We start from the raw sequence: 15,038 nt of genomic DNA, 5'->3' as shown, positions 1-15,038 counted from the left end.
AACCGAAATACAGACCTCTTCCATCTGTCTGTAAGTTATAAGCACACCAGGCGGCGCTATCCTGCAGCCTGATCCACAGACGGACTCGAAGACAAGTCCACAGCGATCAGACAAAGACTTGCCTTCAACGTTGGACGTTAGGGAAAACGGCATCTCTATCAACCGTCGTCCCGATGGGGAAGAGTCATTCAGACATCAGTCGAGTCCACTCTACTCCTGTGTGGCTGGCTTCTGTCATGGCAGAGCTACCAGAGAGCGACCTCATCCGCAATTTTCTCACCATGCCCAAAGCGGCGATTCCTTGGAGAAGAAGAAAAAGGAGAGAACAATAATTTACCAAGGAAAGAAACGGGCGGATATGTCTCCAGTGGTGCCTGCAATCTACTTGAGTTGTCCCAAGCTAATTAGGTGGTGGCGAATAAGTCTTGTTTTGCCCGTTGGACCCCGTGGGACTGGAGCACGAGCTTGGACAAAGAAGATGACGGTGGCTCGAGCGCAAACCGCTTCCAAAAACTGGCATTTTGCATATCTCTCTCATCCGCCATTCCTCTTCTGACGGGGCGAAGAGGGAGAAGGGGACCAATAGCCACCACGTTCAGGCAAACCACGCGATAGGGGGGTTGTGGCTGCTTCAAAGATGAGGACAATGGAGAACAGCTTCTCCCCTTCATTGGTCTCAACTAGCAACACAACGGCTCCGTCTCGCCAACGTAACGCATCTCTCCCCTGGCTTCCTTGACCATTGAAGCGTCTTTCTGGGGTTATAGTGTGACTTTGGTCGTTGAGGCGATTCTTTGCTTTTCTTTCTTCTCTCTCCCTTCTGCTCTGGCTTAGTGCACAGATCAACATCACTTGGACGCACGCCTTACCTGATTTGCCTCTCCTTGCCTTGCCTGACCTGACATGAACACCGTCGACGGTTCAGCTCACGCATTGCATCTTCATCCTGGCTCACTGCAGGGCGTTTGCTGGAGATCGCACACGCCGCAATGACCCCAAGGAGACCGGAACCTCTCTGCAATATCAAACTGCTACCCGAACAGACAGCCTGGCGAGGCAGACAGCCATACTCGAGACCTCCCAGACCTTCCTCCTAGAACCGCTGGGTATCATCCATCGACAGTTAGTCTCCTAACCCACCACAAGACTCCACCTGACGCGACGCCCATTCCTCTAACATTATACGCACGGCTGCGCTGGCTTATCGTGACACGCTCGGTAGTCTCCCTAACTCCTACCATCTTCTAACTTCTCCTTAGCGCCAGAGCCATTCCTTCCAAGTTCATCTCATCGCCACTTTGTCATCATAAAGACCTCCGGTTCTTTGTCATCTGGCTTGATTGATACTCAACCCAACGATTAGACTCCTACTGATGGTATATGGCTGATCCGTCCCGTGTTCATTTCAGTTTTTGGAGGCTCAACGTGAGTTGACAGACAGCTCGCAGGCCAGCTTGGCGATGTCACACACATTGAACGAGGTAGAAAATGAGAAGGTGGAAGGAATGCCGATGAAGAGAAGTGATATTTCAATGCTAATGAACTCCTAGGAAACTATCTATACACATATGCTCAAGAAGCCATCTCTCTTCTTCCACGCCCATGTTCTTCCACTTAGGTCTGACCTCAGGTGTGCCCCCCTTAGGAGGGGATTGCTCCCTAGGCTAGCTACCGAGAGCTTCCGTCTCGTATCCCCCACTCATGCCGAAATTGCGTTCCAGAGCAGGGTCAAAAAAGTTGAATCAAAGCCAAAAACGTAAAATCCAAATTGCGCAGGTACTGCAGTCTGTATATCGAACAAGGTATCTGAACGAAGCGAAACGGAACGAAGCAAAACGTGAAAACGCAAACAAGACGCACATAGCAAGATAACGAAACAAGACGAGAGTAGAGTCAAACCAGTAGAAGCCAAATTGAGTAGAGGAAAAAAAGTATAAAGGAGAAGAGAAAGAAGAAATGGATATCAGCAGCACAAAACATTAGTATGAAGCTAATAGAACAAAACGCAACAAGCAATCACCAACCCCACCCTGGACCAGCCATCAGTGCCCCGAGGCAGTCTCTGGGATGCGTGAGCAGGGCCCGAATTTCCCCAATCCCCTAGGTTTTGCTTTACCCAGGAATCCGTGCCGAACCCCATGCCCCCAACCATCCTTCGTGTTACCGGCCCCATTATCGCCCGTGACTAAGTCCAATGCTGGGACGCTCAAAAAGGAAAACCAAGCCAAGGAAAAATATAACAAAGTCCCAGCCGAGCAAACTGGAATATGATGCGCGATGGCCGTCCCAAAATCAAAAACCTCTCATCTGTGACGCCTGTTCCCCTGCCACGTACGTAAGGGGAAAAAGCCTCAGACCGAGAGGGAGTGTTCAATGAACCACTCCAAATCCGTTACGCCAGAAATTCATCCGCCAGACGAAGAGGTATATGCCAAAGAGACGAAGCCCAAGGAAACAAAATGAAAAACATAGGAAATCGTTCAGTCATCTCGAAACTAGTACACGCTGTCCTCATCAGCCCCTTGAGAAATCATCGAAGGGGTAGAAACACTTGAGGATGCTTCCATGTCGTCGACGTAGCCAACAAGGGCTTGGGCATGGAGACGGAAGGATTCGCCCATGAGCCTAGTGATTCTGCAATTCCGTCAGTCTCCCCTTCTAAACGATGAATAAACAAGTGACTTACCCCCAGACCACGACCTCGTCCAGCATGCTGCCCCACAGACGAGCAACAACAGAACTGAGCTGGGTTGCGTACGCTTCATCGAGATCCTTGTCGAAGAGCAGCCGAACCTTGTTGTACATGGCCAATTCTTCCTCAGTAGCCTGCTCTTCGTCATGTTCCAGACGGTAGAGCCAGAGCGAGAGGACGATCATCAGGTCAAGACCACACAAGGCATGCTCAACGCTCCAATTCGTCGGTGACGTACGCGCAACCCAGCGCACACCCTGCACTACAGCAATCTCAATGCAGTTGTAACACTCCTGGATCACCTTGATCATCTCGCTCGAGCGCTTGACGCGATCCCGCGCGTTTGACATGGCGGCTGCGACCTCATAGGAATCATGGTAGCGCAATGCCTCTTGCACAGATTTCAGATCGACCTCGAGGCGGGCTCGCGCATTTCGGTACATGGCCTTGGCATTGAAGATGAGGGGGTGTCCCTTGTGGGGAGCACTCAATGGAACCGCGACGTTCTCAGGCTCGCAAAGCTCGCAGGATTTCTCCCACGTCTCGAGCGCGAGTCTGAGCTTGTACTCGGTCACAACATCTTGTAATGCCTCCGGACTGCGCTTGTGGTACCAGACTTCAAGGAACAGGGCGTTGATCATAACACGCGACGCAAACGCGCTGTACCTGAGTGTCTCTCCCTGGAACAGATTGTCGTGCGCCTCCATGAAAGTAACCACAGGAGATGCCTTCAGATGCTCGTGCCAAGCGGCCTCGTCTGCAACCTTGAGGTTCCAGAGCGCCTCCGTAGAAGGAAGTTGCAGGTCCTCGAACTCGTTGAAGCTAATAGCCGGCGTGTGGTTGTACGTCAGGGTGAGCAAACCAAAGAAGATATAGACGGCATAGTAGGTGCGTCGGCAGCCCTCGTCTTCGATCCACTCGTTGCGAGTGGGATGGGCACCCGAGCGAGCCTCTTGGCGAAGCTTGAGTTCATACCGGTTTCCAGCCACCATGTTGGCGAGCAAACTCTTGATGGAACAAGCCCACTCAAGTCCCTTCGCATCACCGCTCCAGCTGGCGAAGATCATGTTGAGAAGCGAACCTTGCATCGTCCACAGCGGACACTTGCGTGAGCTGAAGTTCTCCTTGTTCTGGAGGAACTGGTTGACAAGCACCTTGGATCCAATGTGGAGAATGTAGGCCTGATCCTGATCGAACGCATAGAGTGCTCCGATACTCAGCACCGCGAGAAGTAAAGCGGGGGACACCTTAGTCGAGTCAAAGGAGGCGGGATGCAGGAATGGGAGATGATGATGGAAAAGCCCGAAGTACGTGGACAAGAATCGGTTCAGCGAGGCCAGGTTGGGAAGGCGGAATCCCTCGGGAATGGCGTGCTCCGTGTCTTGAGCACGTATATTGTCGAGGATCAGGTTTCGCTCATCGTCGTTCGCAACCTGAGGAGCCCGGAAACCAGCGGCGGACAATGTCGCTTCAGTAATGAAGGGACTCTGCGGAACGGGTGTACCAGCTCCGGAGTTCGGCAGGGAGTTGATCATGGACTGGAGTGCCGGGACGAGGCCGTTGCACGTTTGGCCATTGATGGGCGGGAGCTGAACGTTGCTAGGCTGCATGGTGCTTGTGCTGTTGAAGGACTGTTGGGACTCGAAGGAACCGGATGCCGATGATGCGATGGAGTGTGCCTTGGCTTCGGACGACTGCGATATGAAGCTCTCCCATTGGGGCACAGGGATGGCACCTGAAGGATACGTGACGGTGGCCTCCATAGCATGTGGCGAGTAGGGCATCGAAGGGCTGCCTCCAGAGCGCGCGCCAGCCGCGGCCTTGTGTTGGAAGTCGGCGACAAGCATGGCAGCTGTCTCAATGTCGAAGGTGCCGTCATGAGATGCAGCCTCGATCTGATCTAAAGCGGACTGATCAAGCATGGGTGTCTTTGCCGGACCGCCAATGGCTCGAGTCTTGGGACCCGAACGTCTCTTGCCATCACTGTGAAGAGGGACGCCCCCATCCTTGGCATGTACGGTGCGATCGTGTCGGAGAAGAAGGTCGCGTCTGACGAAGGTGCTACGGCACTTCATGCACTTGAAAGGGCGCTCCTTGGTATCTATGAAGAGTCAATATACTGAATGACTGGAGTTGATGACAAGTGCCCCTCCCGCTATTGTATTGCGTGTTGTTGCATGATGGATGCATCGGCGAAGAGTTGCAGGGAGGGGCTGCTCATCGATGCGAGGGGTACCCAGTCGAGAGGAAGCTTTGGGATGTAGGAGGGGGAGGGGAGGAGAGGGGTTCGGGAAAGAGAATGACTTACGGGACCGCTCATGTCTACTACGGTGCTCACTTCTGCTGAAGGCTCGATTACAGAACTGGCACTTGTATTTGCGTTCCGGGGCGAGTGAAGTCTTGCGCGAGGTCGGCGTTGATGAAGCGGACGTGGGAAGAACCGCAACGCTTGCGCCGGGCATCTTGAAGGATCGCGGTCGTGGTCGCGGAGGCTTTTTTTCTTCTTTTTTTCTCTTCTGCGTCTGGATATTGTCAGGTGGCTGGGCCAGCTATTGCGACGGCGACGGCGAGGTTTGGCGACAAGGACGATGGGCGGGAGGCTTGACGTGCACTGCGGCTCTCTTCGAATTGAAAACGATGGTTGAAATCGCCTGGCTCCTAGGGTTCCTCCTCGCTCGGCGCGCTCCCGTGGGGTTTAAAGTGTGTCTTGATTAGACTGGTGGATGTTGCTGGTCATTTGGTTCGATATCCTGGTCATGGGAAGGACGTCTAAGTGGTTGAAGGGGGGGAAGCTGGCGTAAAGCCAGTGTTGGAAAGCGGCGTGTCTGGAAGCGACAGGCGCGCTGAAGGCTTGATGATGGGTAGTGGTGGGCGAGGAGTGCGCGCGTTGAGTGTTGGGGATGGATGATGATCGCAAGAGGAGGAGGGAAGAACGGAAGAGGGGAAGTCGAGGAAAAAGTAGTAGGGGGAGGAGGAGGAAAAGAGGCGTCTCTGGCGAGAACGGTGGGGACACGAACTGCGACAGAGGGAGGGATTCTTGCGTGTATTGGAGGGGTGGACACGCTGGGACAGGAGGGGGAAGGGGAGAAAGACAGCAAGAGAGCACGGGAGAGAGGGCGGAAGGAGGGGGAGGGTGCAGCACCTACTAGAGAGGGGAGAAGGAAGACCACGCTGGCCCGGAGCTGGGAAACGCGGTACTTGGGATGAGGTACCTCCCCCCCCCCCCCCCCCCCCCCTCCCGTCTCCCTCCCTCTCCTGCTATCCACCTACCTACTTACTGTAAGCAAAAGGGAAACAGGCGGACAGCAGCAAGTACTTGGGAGGGTACGTGCTTGACGGGTGATCCAATGCCCCAATCTGAGGTACCGACCTGTCCACGGTGAGGTAAGGTCTAGTAAGGTCGGGTCAGGTAACTAGAACGATGTACCTCGGGCAAGCCATGCAATAGAACAGGTGAGCAAGCATATCAGGGACACTTGCGAGGTACATCAGTCTTAGTGGCACAGAGTGGGTCCCATACGGGGGCTAGTGGCTGTGATGGATTTGGGGGGGACTGCGCAATGCACACATCGAGAGAGGGATTAGAGAGCTGGAACGGGCTCCAGTGTTTGTTCACCGGGCCCCAAAACGAAAGGGGGGAGGGGGAAAAAAAAAAAAAGGACCGGTCCCGACGTGCTCCATATCAGAATGAGCAAGGGAGGGATGTGTGAGTTACTGGTGGGGTGGTAGGAGGGGGAGGGGAGGTGAGGTGGGAGTGGAGGGGGAGACGACAGGCCAAGGAGGGCCGGCACACCCCAAGCAGCCGGGCCAACAACGCAGCACAGCACAGCAACCGGCAACCAGCTAACCTTGAACCCGAAGCAGGGCGAGCCAGGCGGACCACGACGCCCATGTCCACGTCTACGACATGGTCACGAGCTGTAGAGGAGGGAGGGGGGCGCGACATGAGCTGGCCCACGGCGCCGGTGCGGTAAGGTGCTGGTGGTGCGAATCATGTTGCTGTACTGTGTCGTGTTACATACATCTGTCCGCTATGCTGCTTCTGTGTGTATCTGGCTGCCGCTTCTATTAAAAAAAAAAAAAAGAAGAAGAAAAAATGAAAGAAAAAAAAATAGTGAGGGGCAACTTGGTTGAGATACGGTGAGTGCTGCTGCTGTCCTGCCATTGCTTCATCTTCTGCCTGTCTCTGCCTCTGCCTCTGCCTCTGCCTCTGTCTTTCTTTCCTTTTGCCTGAACTTGTTGTGCTGCTGTTGCTACGCTACCCTCGCTGACTGTGCCGATGCTGCGTTTACCTTTTGGTGCACGCATAGCAGCCCACAAAAGGAAAACCAGCCAATCCCCCAACCAACCGAACGAGAGGACTCCCTCGTACATGCACCCCTCGGCTATATACAATGTAGGTAGTACATAGGTAGGTGACTGTCCCTGTCTCCATAGTTACGTATTCTTACATGTTGCTGCTAATTGATGGAACGCAGGTGTCTCCTAGATGTCCTATCACGGATAGACAGGTAGGGAACGGGAAGGGAGACGCGGAGCTATGTAAGCAGCTTTCAAAATATCCCGGTTCCTTGTCACTCACCACCGCAAGTCTGCAGAGAGGTACAGGGCTGCACACTCTTGTCAGCCACCTTGCTTTCGATCGGGACGTCCTTCCCACCCCTCTCGACGACACGAGTCTACGGACACGCTACAAAGGCCATCGCTCATCGACTCAACAAGCTCACGGAAGCCTCAGGAGTAACCAACCCTGCAATACACCTCTGGCTAATTTCAGGGAATTTCTTATAGCCGTGTGAAATGTATCGTAGTATAGTACTATCATCTCGTTTGACACAAAAAGAGACGAGCAATCGAACTGGGGGTCTTGTCGCCACCTCAATCCAAGACACGTTTTTAAGGGCCCCCGAACGCGAGAGGAAGAGACAAGATGGAAAAAAAGGAAAAAAAAGTCAGGGGCTGAATACCAACCATTCGAAGGCAGGCCACTGGCACTCCCGTGATTAACTTCGAGGATCATGAAATTTCACCCACGACAAGGACGCTGCTCTCTCGCCGCTACGGCCCGTCTACTTTTAGCAGACACATATGAACGGCTCTCGCCACACCAGTACACCGCGCATCACGGACACACTTGACGACGGATGCTGGCTTGGCTTGGAGCTCACGGCGCACGCCACACTGCTCCTCGAGGACCATCCACACCCACCATCAACTATCCTCATCAGGGTCACGGCGCTCGGTTTCGTGCCGCGGGATGGTGGATTGAGGCGGACAGGAATCCAGGCCTGGTACGCGCCCGACCCGTCCGGAGCATAACTAGCCGAATCTGGACACCAAAACGCCCCCTTCGTCGCCGACAGAAGCATGGCAGGGGCACCCAAAGGGCGGGCGGCCGGGTTATGGGGCACCTCAGGGATCTTTGCTGGGATGCACCCACTGTCCAGGGCTACGTACGAGGCCGAGGGCCAAAGACCTCAGGGGGCGTGTGTCCATGATGATCGAGCCAGCCGGTGAGCCAGCTCAGCCCGCGGCACAGCAAAGGTAGGAAGCATAACCCAACGCAGGCCAGGCAGGCTCGATATCCCAGGTTTACTGGGTCAGGACCAAGGCGGTGGGACGCAATGATAAGCACCGCGGTGCTGGTCTCGAATGCACTGAATATTGTAGTTAGCTGGACTAGCACCCGCTGCGCTGTGCATACACGTAGAAGTTATTTCTGCCAGAGAGGAAAGATAGAGGCAAGGAGGAGAAAGGGGAGGGAAGTGAATGCGCGGTGACGAGTGGAATCCATGCTATTAGACACGCAGCTGAAAGAGAGGTACGGTAAGCTCCTCCCGCTCCATGCGTTTACCTACACCTACATGTGTGTACCGTGGCAGGCATGCAGCGACAGGTACAGATGGCTGTCCGGTACGCGCCGTCCGCCACCAGTTTCGCATTACATGCATCATTTCCATTTTTCACCGTGTTCCTCTTTTATGTCAAGCGAGACAAATCGATTAGCTTGCCCAAAGAGGTGAGAGCGAACGGAAACTGACGTCGAGTCTTCCGAGTTTTGGCATGGGGGGGGGAGCAGCCGGACAACCTAAGAGCTGAGGCAAAAGGAAAGTGATGAGGAAAAAGGAGATTGCAATCGCCAGCGACCCGGGGCAATGGAGTTCTCTCAAGGTCACTCGCTGCCCCTCCCGGCCTAGTCTCGCCATATCCCGGACCGCCGATTTGGTTGGCAATTTCGCACCAGCCCCGGAGACTGGAAGGTTTTAGAAAGGGCCCGGGGGGCCTGCTGAGGAACACTCCCACAGCTTCCAATGATTCCATGATCCCCTCCGCCTTCCATTGCTCTCGTGAAGCCACACCTCATCGGTGTGACGCTGTCCCGTCTTGCTAGTCACGGCCTGCCCCTCTCCGTCTTGTATCCCACCTTCCAAGGTTGCCGCACTGAGACGGATACCATGCCCTATCAAGAAGACCATAGGCAGCCAGCTGCTAATTATGTACTGCCTAGGGTCTACCCGAGCCATGTGTGTGGCCGGAAGCTACCTACGTGTGTAGTAGTGTACCAGGTAGGCCAGCTAAAAAGGGGGGAGGCAGGTTACTCCCGTGTGGTACCTGTAGAATAGGCATTCAACGGGGAAGAAGACGGATAAGCCCAGCTTACCTCGGTACCTAGGTACTCAAGTAGCACCTGTAGGCACCATGGCCAGATTCCCACCGGGACGCCCTCGCCCTGGCCAATGGGCAAATACCCCGTCACCCGGTCCCTAGTAGTAGAGTAGGTATCTAAGATAGCTCCGGTACTCGGTCGATACGTGTCTTGAGAAGCTGCACTAACGCGCGTCGGTAAGTTGCATGCTAGTGGCCGTGGAAGCCTGTCACTTGCGGCGGTGAGCAGAGGTATCCCTGTGTACGGAGTACCTCGTCTTCACAAGTCCAGTTCGAGTACGCGACTGGTGGAAACGCACAGGGAACCTACCTGGAATTCCCTCCCCGGTCGGTTCCACACCCTCGACCCGCCGTTCCTCTTGCACCTGCCCGGCCTGGCACACGCGCTGGTGCTCACCAGCTCCTCCTCCTCCACGTCTTTCTGCTGCACCTTCTGCTGGCGTTCGCAGCCCGGACATGGGCAAGTGGGTCTCCGGAGTGATGCAAGTGGCCGCCCGCGCGGTCATGTGGAGCCTCCTCATTTCCTACCATTGTCGCCTCGGGATTGGGGTTACATCGACGTGGGCCAAACGCGAAACTGGCATTTTCTATCTTGCGCGCCGCGCCTGTTCGGCTGGCCTGCGCCAATCACCGCTTAACAGGCGACACGCCACCAGACGCGACGAGCACGAACCGCGACTGACGGCACGGCTGGCTGAGGAGATCCGCACCTGCCATCCGTACGGGTACTAAACTACCACTCTACTCTACCGCACCCGCGTCACTGCTACCCGTCCGAGAGAGTGGGACGCTTTGCCAACAGGTCGGTGTCGCGGCGATGGGTCATGGATAGTGGACACAACAAACACTGACAATCTGTACAAAAACATTCTAGGGAGTCGGCCACTATTGCCCAGGATGCAACAGCTATGCTCGCGCACGTTCTCGTCCTCACAGGCGGTCTGAACCCGATGCGATTCGAGATGAGAAGTCGACCGCCAAAGCAACAGGCCACCCATCCAGGCGAGGCGGGTTTGCGGGTCGTCTCCCCTAGTGTCGAGAAATCCCGTCCTTTATTACCTGTACCTTCAAATTCCGGTCACCAGTAGCACATCAGACATGAGACAACTGCTCGATCTGGAGGGAAATAAAATAAAAATACGAAGCATGGACTATGCGAACACGGATCCAGGTGCTGGATGGACGCCCGAGGTCGTTATCGCAAAATTGAACATGGGCAATGGACAAGTGGAATGATCAAGGCGGCAAGCGTTCTTAGCTCCAACACGGCCACTACGGATACGCTCCCGCGATCTTCGTCAAACGAGATGATGTCGACGTCGTCCTTGTCCCGATTCATGAGTGTCTTCGCAGTGGCGCGCCCCTCGTTCCCCTCCCCCTCCCCCTCCCCCTCCCCCTCCTTCACACCCTTCGCCCATTCACACACACACACACACACACACACAAAAGGGGGGGGAAGGGGGTGGGGGTTGCGCGGGTTTGGTCCTGAGTTCAGACTCCTAACGTACTTGCTTCCTTTTTCCTAGCTTTGCATTTGTGAGATCTTGACGTTGTCTCTCATATTCTAGCGTATCTCGTTCGGACGTGAAAATTTTTCAACCCTGCTTCTCCTATTACCCCTTGCGCTTGGCAGCAATTGCGATGCGCTTGGGCGGTTTGCTTGCTGTTTGTTGTTTGCTTTTTTTTTTTTTTTTCTCTCTCGCCATCGCAGCTTGCAGCGTACTGATGGACTCCTTGATTGTCAGCCACCGACGTTGCCGCTTGAGCGTCTCATTGGGTGTTGAGTGTTGGTGGCATACGTGGGATATTTGGATGGCATCCACTCTGACTTGACTTGCATATCAGGATGCAGTTGGTGTCCAACAAATGTGTCACCAACCATAGAAAGAAGGAAAGAAAGAAAGAAAGAAAGAAAGAAAGGGCTAAGGGAAACATGTGAGGCTGGTACCAGCGCAAAAATGCCACCATCCTTCCTTACCCCCAGCCTCTGCTTGTCGTGTCGGCGGCTCCCTCTATGTAAGTGCGGCGCAGGATCGTTTACTTTTCATTTTATTTTATTTGACGGATACGTCTTCATGAATCCATACAGGTTCCAGGCCCCCCACAGCGAGACACCGGTACATGGCCCGACGTACCTCTCATTCCCGTCGTCCCAAGTCCTCTCTGATTCATTTTCTTCCTTCATTCTAATCTGAGAACAATGTAAACTATAAGCGGGCGGTACGTACCCGATGCCGTTTTGGCAGGCTCTAAGCGAGTTACACAATCTCTCCGTGGCTTCCATGACTGGATCCATTGCTTCCATTGCAATACCCCATCCATCACCTAGGTAGGCATGTTGGTAAACCACTGTAATTACCCACGCTTGAAGTCTCGAATTCTGAGGGGTGTTGATTACATTCCGATGGGAATGTCTCCAATCTCAAGAATCCAAACGCCCTCGCCCATCCACTCTGATAATCTGGTAATATCCGTTTGGCCCTGCCATGCTCAATGCCCCGTCGGCTTCCCCTTTCGGCCTCGCCTTCTTTCACACACCCTGGCGCTGCTGCTAGGGAGCCTGTCCTTTCGTCACTTCAGAATCTCCCCTCCGAGTTTTGCCCTCCCCCTCTTTGACGTCTAATTCGAACTCTCAACCACCGGGCCTTGCCCCTCCTCTTCCTCTCCCCCCTCTCTCACGTATTCGCTTTGACCCAGGTTTCGCTGTCAGGTATAGTTCGTTTGCGTGCTGCCGATGCTTGTCCTAGACATTGCCCACTCACCCGTTCACTTGCTGGCACTTACACGGTCACCGCCCCTAGACCCCCCTGTCGATGCCGTGACCTGGCGATTCCGGAGTCCCTGGACCGTAGGAAAAGACCAGTGCAAACCCGCCAGGACCCTTACCACATGCATGACGGTAGAGGGGCATGGCATCACCGGTCGAGCACCGACGATGCGGTGAGTCCTTGCAAATGCGTCTTCACCTTGTCAGCCTTGAAGGACGAAATGTCGGAGTGGGGGCTCGAAATGGCGGGCAAACGGGCTAACTGTCAACATGCGCTTTGTTTGCTAGGATCCGGAAGCCGCACTGCGATACCGCCCACGCGCGAAGAGCCAACTTTACGCCGAGTTGCTCCAATGCCACGTCTCTCTCCGCGATGCCGACATCCTCTACCTGGTCCGCAGACACGTTGTCAGCCGCCGACTCGATGAAGCGGGAATGCAACCGAGCTCACCGATATGAATTCTGATCGTCAACCTAGCCGCGCATTGATAAGCCTTCAACCCGGTGCCGTACATCCTCCACCTTGATCACTCACCTCTTTTCCAGTCCTGCAGCACCCGCATACCAAGCCTGGTCACGATTGGGGGTACCCGCGTAGGGAAGCTAAACAATGTACTCCAGTCCGGCACTCCATTTTCCCCCCCATTTTGTTTCCTTTTTTTTTTCTCCCGTCCGCAACATTGGCATTCTAGTCAGTTGGATTTCATACAGGACCTAGAGACCGACTTGACCCAAGTCGGGACCCCACTAATGACTTGCCAATTCATACGGGCGAACTCTGCGTCACTGTCGCAGTTGTTCTGGTTGATTCGCGGCTGGGTCTTGTTCTTGATAAAGTCACGATGCAAGTCGTGGTCTGGACCCCTCTGTCTCACGCCTCTCCAAGGCGGTTCTGCTGCACAAGGAAGCAACCCATCAACTGCCGCTCCACGGCGATGCGCTCAGTCCTCAATCCTGACAAGGACAATGTGACAAAGGGGGAGAATGTGCTATTAGACAGAAGAGAATAAAAAAAACCACCCTTCGGGAACCCTTCAGCATAGGTAGTGGGGCAGGCCCGCCACCGCTTTCGAGGCACCTCCAAGTCTGGGCATGGCATGGAGCAGGGCCACCACGCCGCGGCACGGTTCCGGTTAACCGGTTCCCCCGTTGGTAGCGTCTGTTTGTTCTCCGCTCACTGGGATAACTGCTGGAACCGATTTGGTGGAGACGAGTGGGCTGGTCTAATTAATGGCATGTTCCAGGGTGCTTCAGATTTTCCAGACACCGGCAAGACTGGTCTCTTCCCCCCCGGTCATCCGCTGGTCCCGGACGCCCTTCGGGCCCGCCCTGTCCCCGTCTCGCGCCTCGTGGAAACGACGGTATTGCGCAACAGAGTGGCAGTTGCCATGGGCAATCGTCAATGACAATATGCGAGGCGACAGGAGTGGACACTCGAGGCATGCAGGTTCTAACCGCCAACCCCGCGCCATATATGATTTCAACGGAGCTCGCGGGCAAGCCCTCATTTGGACGATCTCATTCTTCAAATAGTCTTCGTTTTGATCAGGCATCCTCGCGCAGCACTTCGTGGACTATTCGTCCAGTAACTGTAACCGGCGAGGCGGTCAGCAACCTGAGCGTGAGGCTGAAGGCGATTAGCGGCTCACCCCTGACGATCATCGAACCGGCTCATGGACTAGGTATTGGAGAATCTCTGATAAGGCGCGTCCATCGCATCATGCCTTGCATCGTACGCATCCTGTCCTGCGCGCTGAGGTAAGTTCGGCGTCCTTTTCCAATCCCAATTATTCTAATCCTTTTTCTTATCCTGCTTACTCAAGTTTACCGCTCACCCCACTACATCTCCCTGAGCGGCGACTTTCACACAGAAGAATAACACGTACCCTGCCTGTTTTCAGACAGCTGGAGGCTGCAGGCCTGTGCTCGAACCCGCAGAGCGGTGCGCATTTCGTTTCTTGGTTTCGCAGCGTCCCCTCGGGACCGTTCTGAGATCCATTCCGGACGCAGCAGCAGTGCATCACAGGGTTGACCTCAATGTAGGTGCTGCGCAATGCCTACCGCCCCGATCGCTACAAAAAGGCCTCCTGGTCACGGCACGGAGCCCGTTGACTACGACGTGAGCCAGGAGCGCCAACAAGATTTGAAAACATTCGAGCCACGCCAACAGAGCAAAAGGAAATGAGACACATCGCATCTTGTGCCAAGACTGTCTCGGATGACCATCAGGCTTGATCGAATCGGCAACACCCACCCACCGTGGCTCGACTATTAAGACGGACGCTGTATGGCTGAGGGTGCCGCGCCCATTTGTACTTGTCCGCAACGGGGCTTTGGTTCGTTGCTCAGTCTCATGGCCCTTCAGTCAACTGATGGAATGCGAACACCAAAGTGCAGGACTCTATCCAAGGTAGAGTCGTACATGATCCGGACGGACCGAAGCTGCAACGACGTAGCCTACGCCGGATTGGCAGCTGATGGTCAGGCCGTTGGAGAAGCGTAAGGAGTTCAAACGATGGCTACCTCACCTCAGATAGGAGAAGAAAAAAAAGAGGCATCAATCAGGCAACGGAGTCGGAAACGCAGTTACAACCGAGGCTATCGATATTTCATGTCGGATCGGCTTCTCCGAGTTGGGCTCAACGTCTCAGGCACGCCAAAGGAGAGATTATGCCTCGGTCTAGTAAGCTACCTCTTTGGCTGGCTCTTTCGTTCAATTGGAAGACCTACCTAGAGAGCAGCAGGACTTGGTCAGATATTCGGAGAGCGCGCAATTGGTACTTTCCAACAAGCAAGCCGTGATGATGTTCCTTAGATCCGGTACAGTGCGTAGAGAAGTAAAAAATTGAGAAGGGCGTTGGGGGGTCCTATGATGGTGTGTCAACACAGTGTGATTTGTCGGGTCCTACAAGG

At 54.6% G+C, this 15,038-nt stretch overlaps 5 protein-coding genes across 5 annotated transcripts; 3 read left to right on the top strand and 2 right to left on the bottom strand.

Moving 5' to 3' along the window:
- Positions 1-2,383: 2,383 nt before the first annotated feature.
- LY79DRAFT_106967 (fungal-specific transcription factor domain-containing protein) lies at positions 2,384-5,270 on the bottom strand. The gene is made up of 3 exons (XM_060550673.1): positions 5,001-5,270; positions 2,687-4,793; positions 2,384-2,634 (listed from the first exon to the last, which is right to left on the bottom strand). Exons 1-3 carry the CDS (start codon positions 5,152-5,154, stop codon positions 2,496-2,498), a joined length of 2,400 nt encoding a protein of 799 aa, XP_060416265.1. The 5' UTR covers positions 5,155-5,270; the 3' UTR covers positions 2,384-2,495.
- Positions 5,271-6,465: 1,195 nt separating this feature from the next.
- LY79DRAFT_547063 (uncharacterized protein) lies at positions 6,466-6,774 on the top strand. The gene has a single exon (XM_060557289.1). It carries the CDS (start codon positions 6,600-6,602, stop codon positions 6,762-6,764), a length of 165 nt encoding a protein of 54 aa, XP_060416264.1. The 5' UTR covers positions 6,466-6,599; the 3' UTR covers positions 6,765-6,774.
- Positions 6,775-8,810: 2,036 nt separating this feature from the next.
- Positions 8,811-9,318, bottom strand: LY79DRAFT_547059 (uncharacterized protein). Its single transcript, XM_060557288.1, has one exon. It carries the CDS (start codon positions 9,214-9,216, stop codon positions 8,956-8,958), a length of 261 nt encoding a protein of 86 aa, XP_060416263.1. The 5' UTR covers positions 9,217-9,318; the 3' UTR covers positions 8,811-8,955.
- A 3,180-nt stretch (positions 9,319-12,498) lies between these two features.
- Positions 12,499-13,164, top strand: LY79DRAFT_547051 (uncharacterized protein). The gene is made up of 2 exons (XM_060557287.1): positions 12,499-12,520; positions 12,577-13,164. The coding sequence occupies exon 2, from the start codon at positions 12,876-12,878 to the stop codon at positions 13,095-13,097; it is 222 nt and encodes a 73-aa protein (XP_060416262.1). The 5' UTR covers positions 12,499-12,520; positions 12,577-12,875; the 3' UTR covers positions 13,098-13,164.
- A 212-nt stretch (positions 13,165-13,376) lies between these two features.
- On the top strand, positions 13,377-14,444 carry LY79DRAFT_106667 (uncharacterized protein). The gene is made up of 3 exons (XM_060550672.1): positions 13,377-13,883; positions 13,949-14,067; positions 14,169-14,444. Exons 1-3 carry the CDS (start codon positions 13,528-13,530, stop codon positions 14,246-14,248), a joined length of 555 nt encoding a protein of 184 aa, XP_060416261.1. The 5' UTR covers positions 13,377-13,527; the 3' UTR covers positions 14,249-14,444.
- The last annotated feature ends 594 nt before the right edge of the window (positions 14,445-15,038 follow it).

The sequence above is a fragment of the Colletotrichum navitas genome (genome assembly GCF_030913465.1).
Source record: "Colletotrichum navitas strain CBS 125086 chromosome Unknown LY79scaffold_16, whole genome shotgun sequence".
NCBI lineage: Eukaryota > Fungi > Ascomycota > Sordariomycetes > Glomerellales > Glomerellaceae > Colletotrichum > Colletotrichum navitas.
Note: the sequence above shows the minus strand (reverse complement) of the source record. Positions and strands in the feature narration are given on the sequence as shown.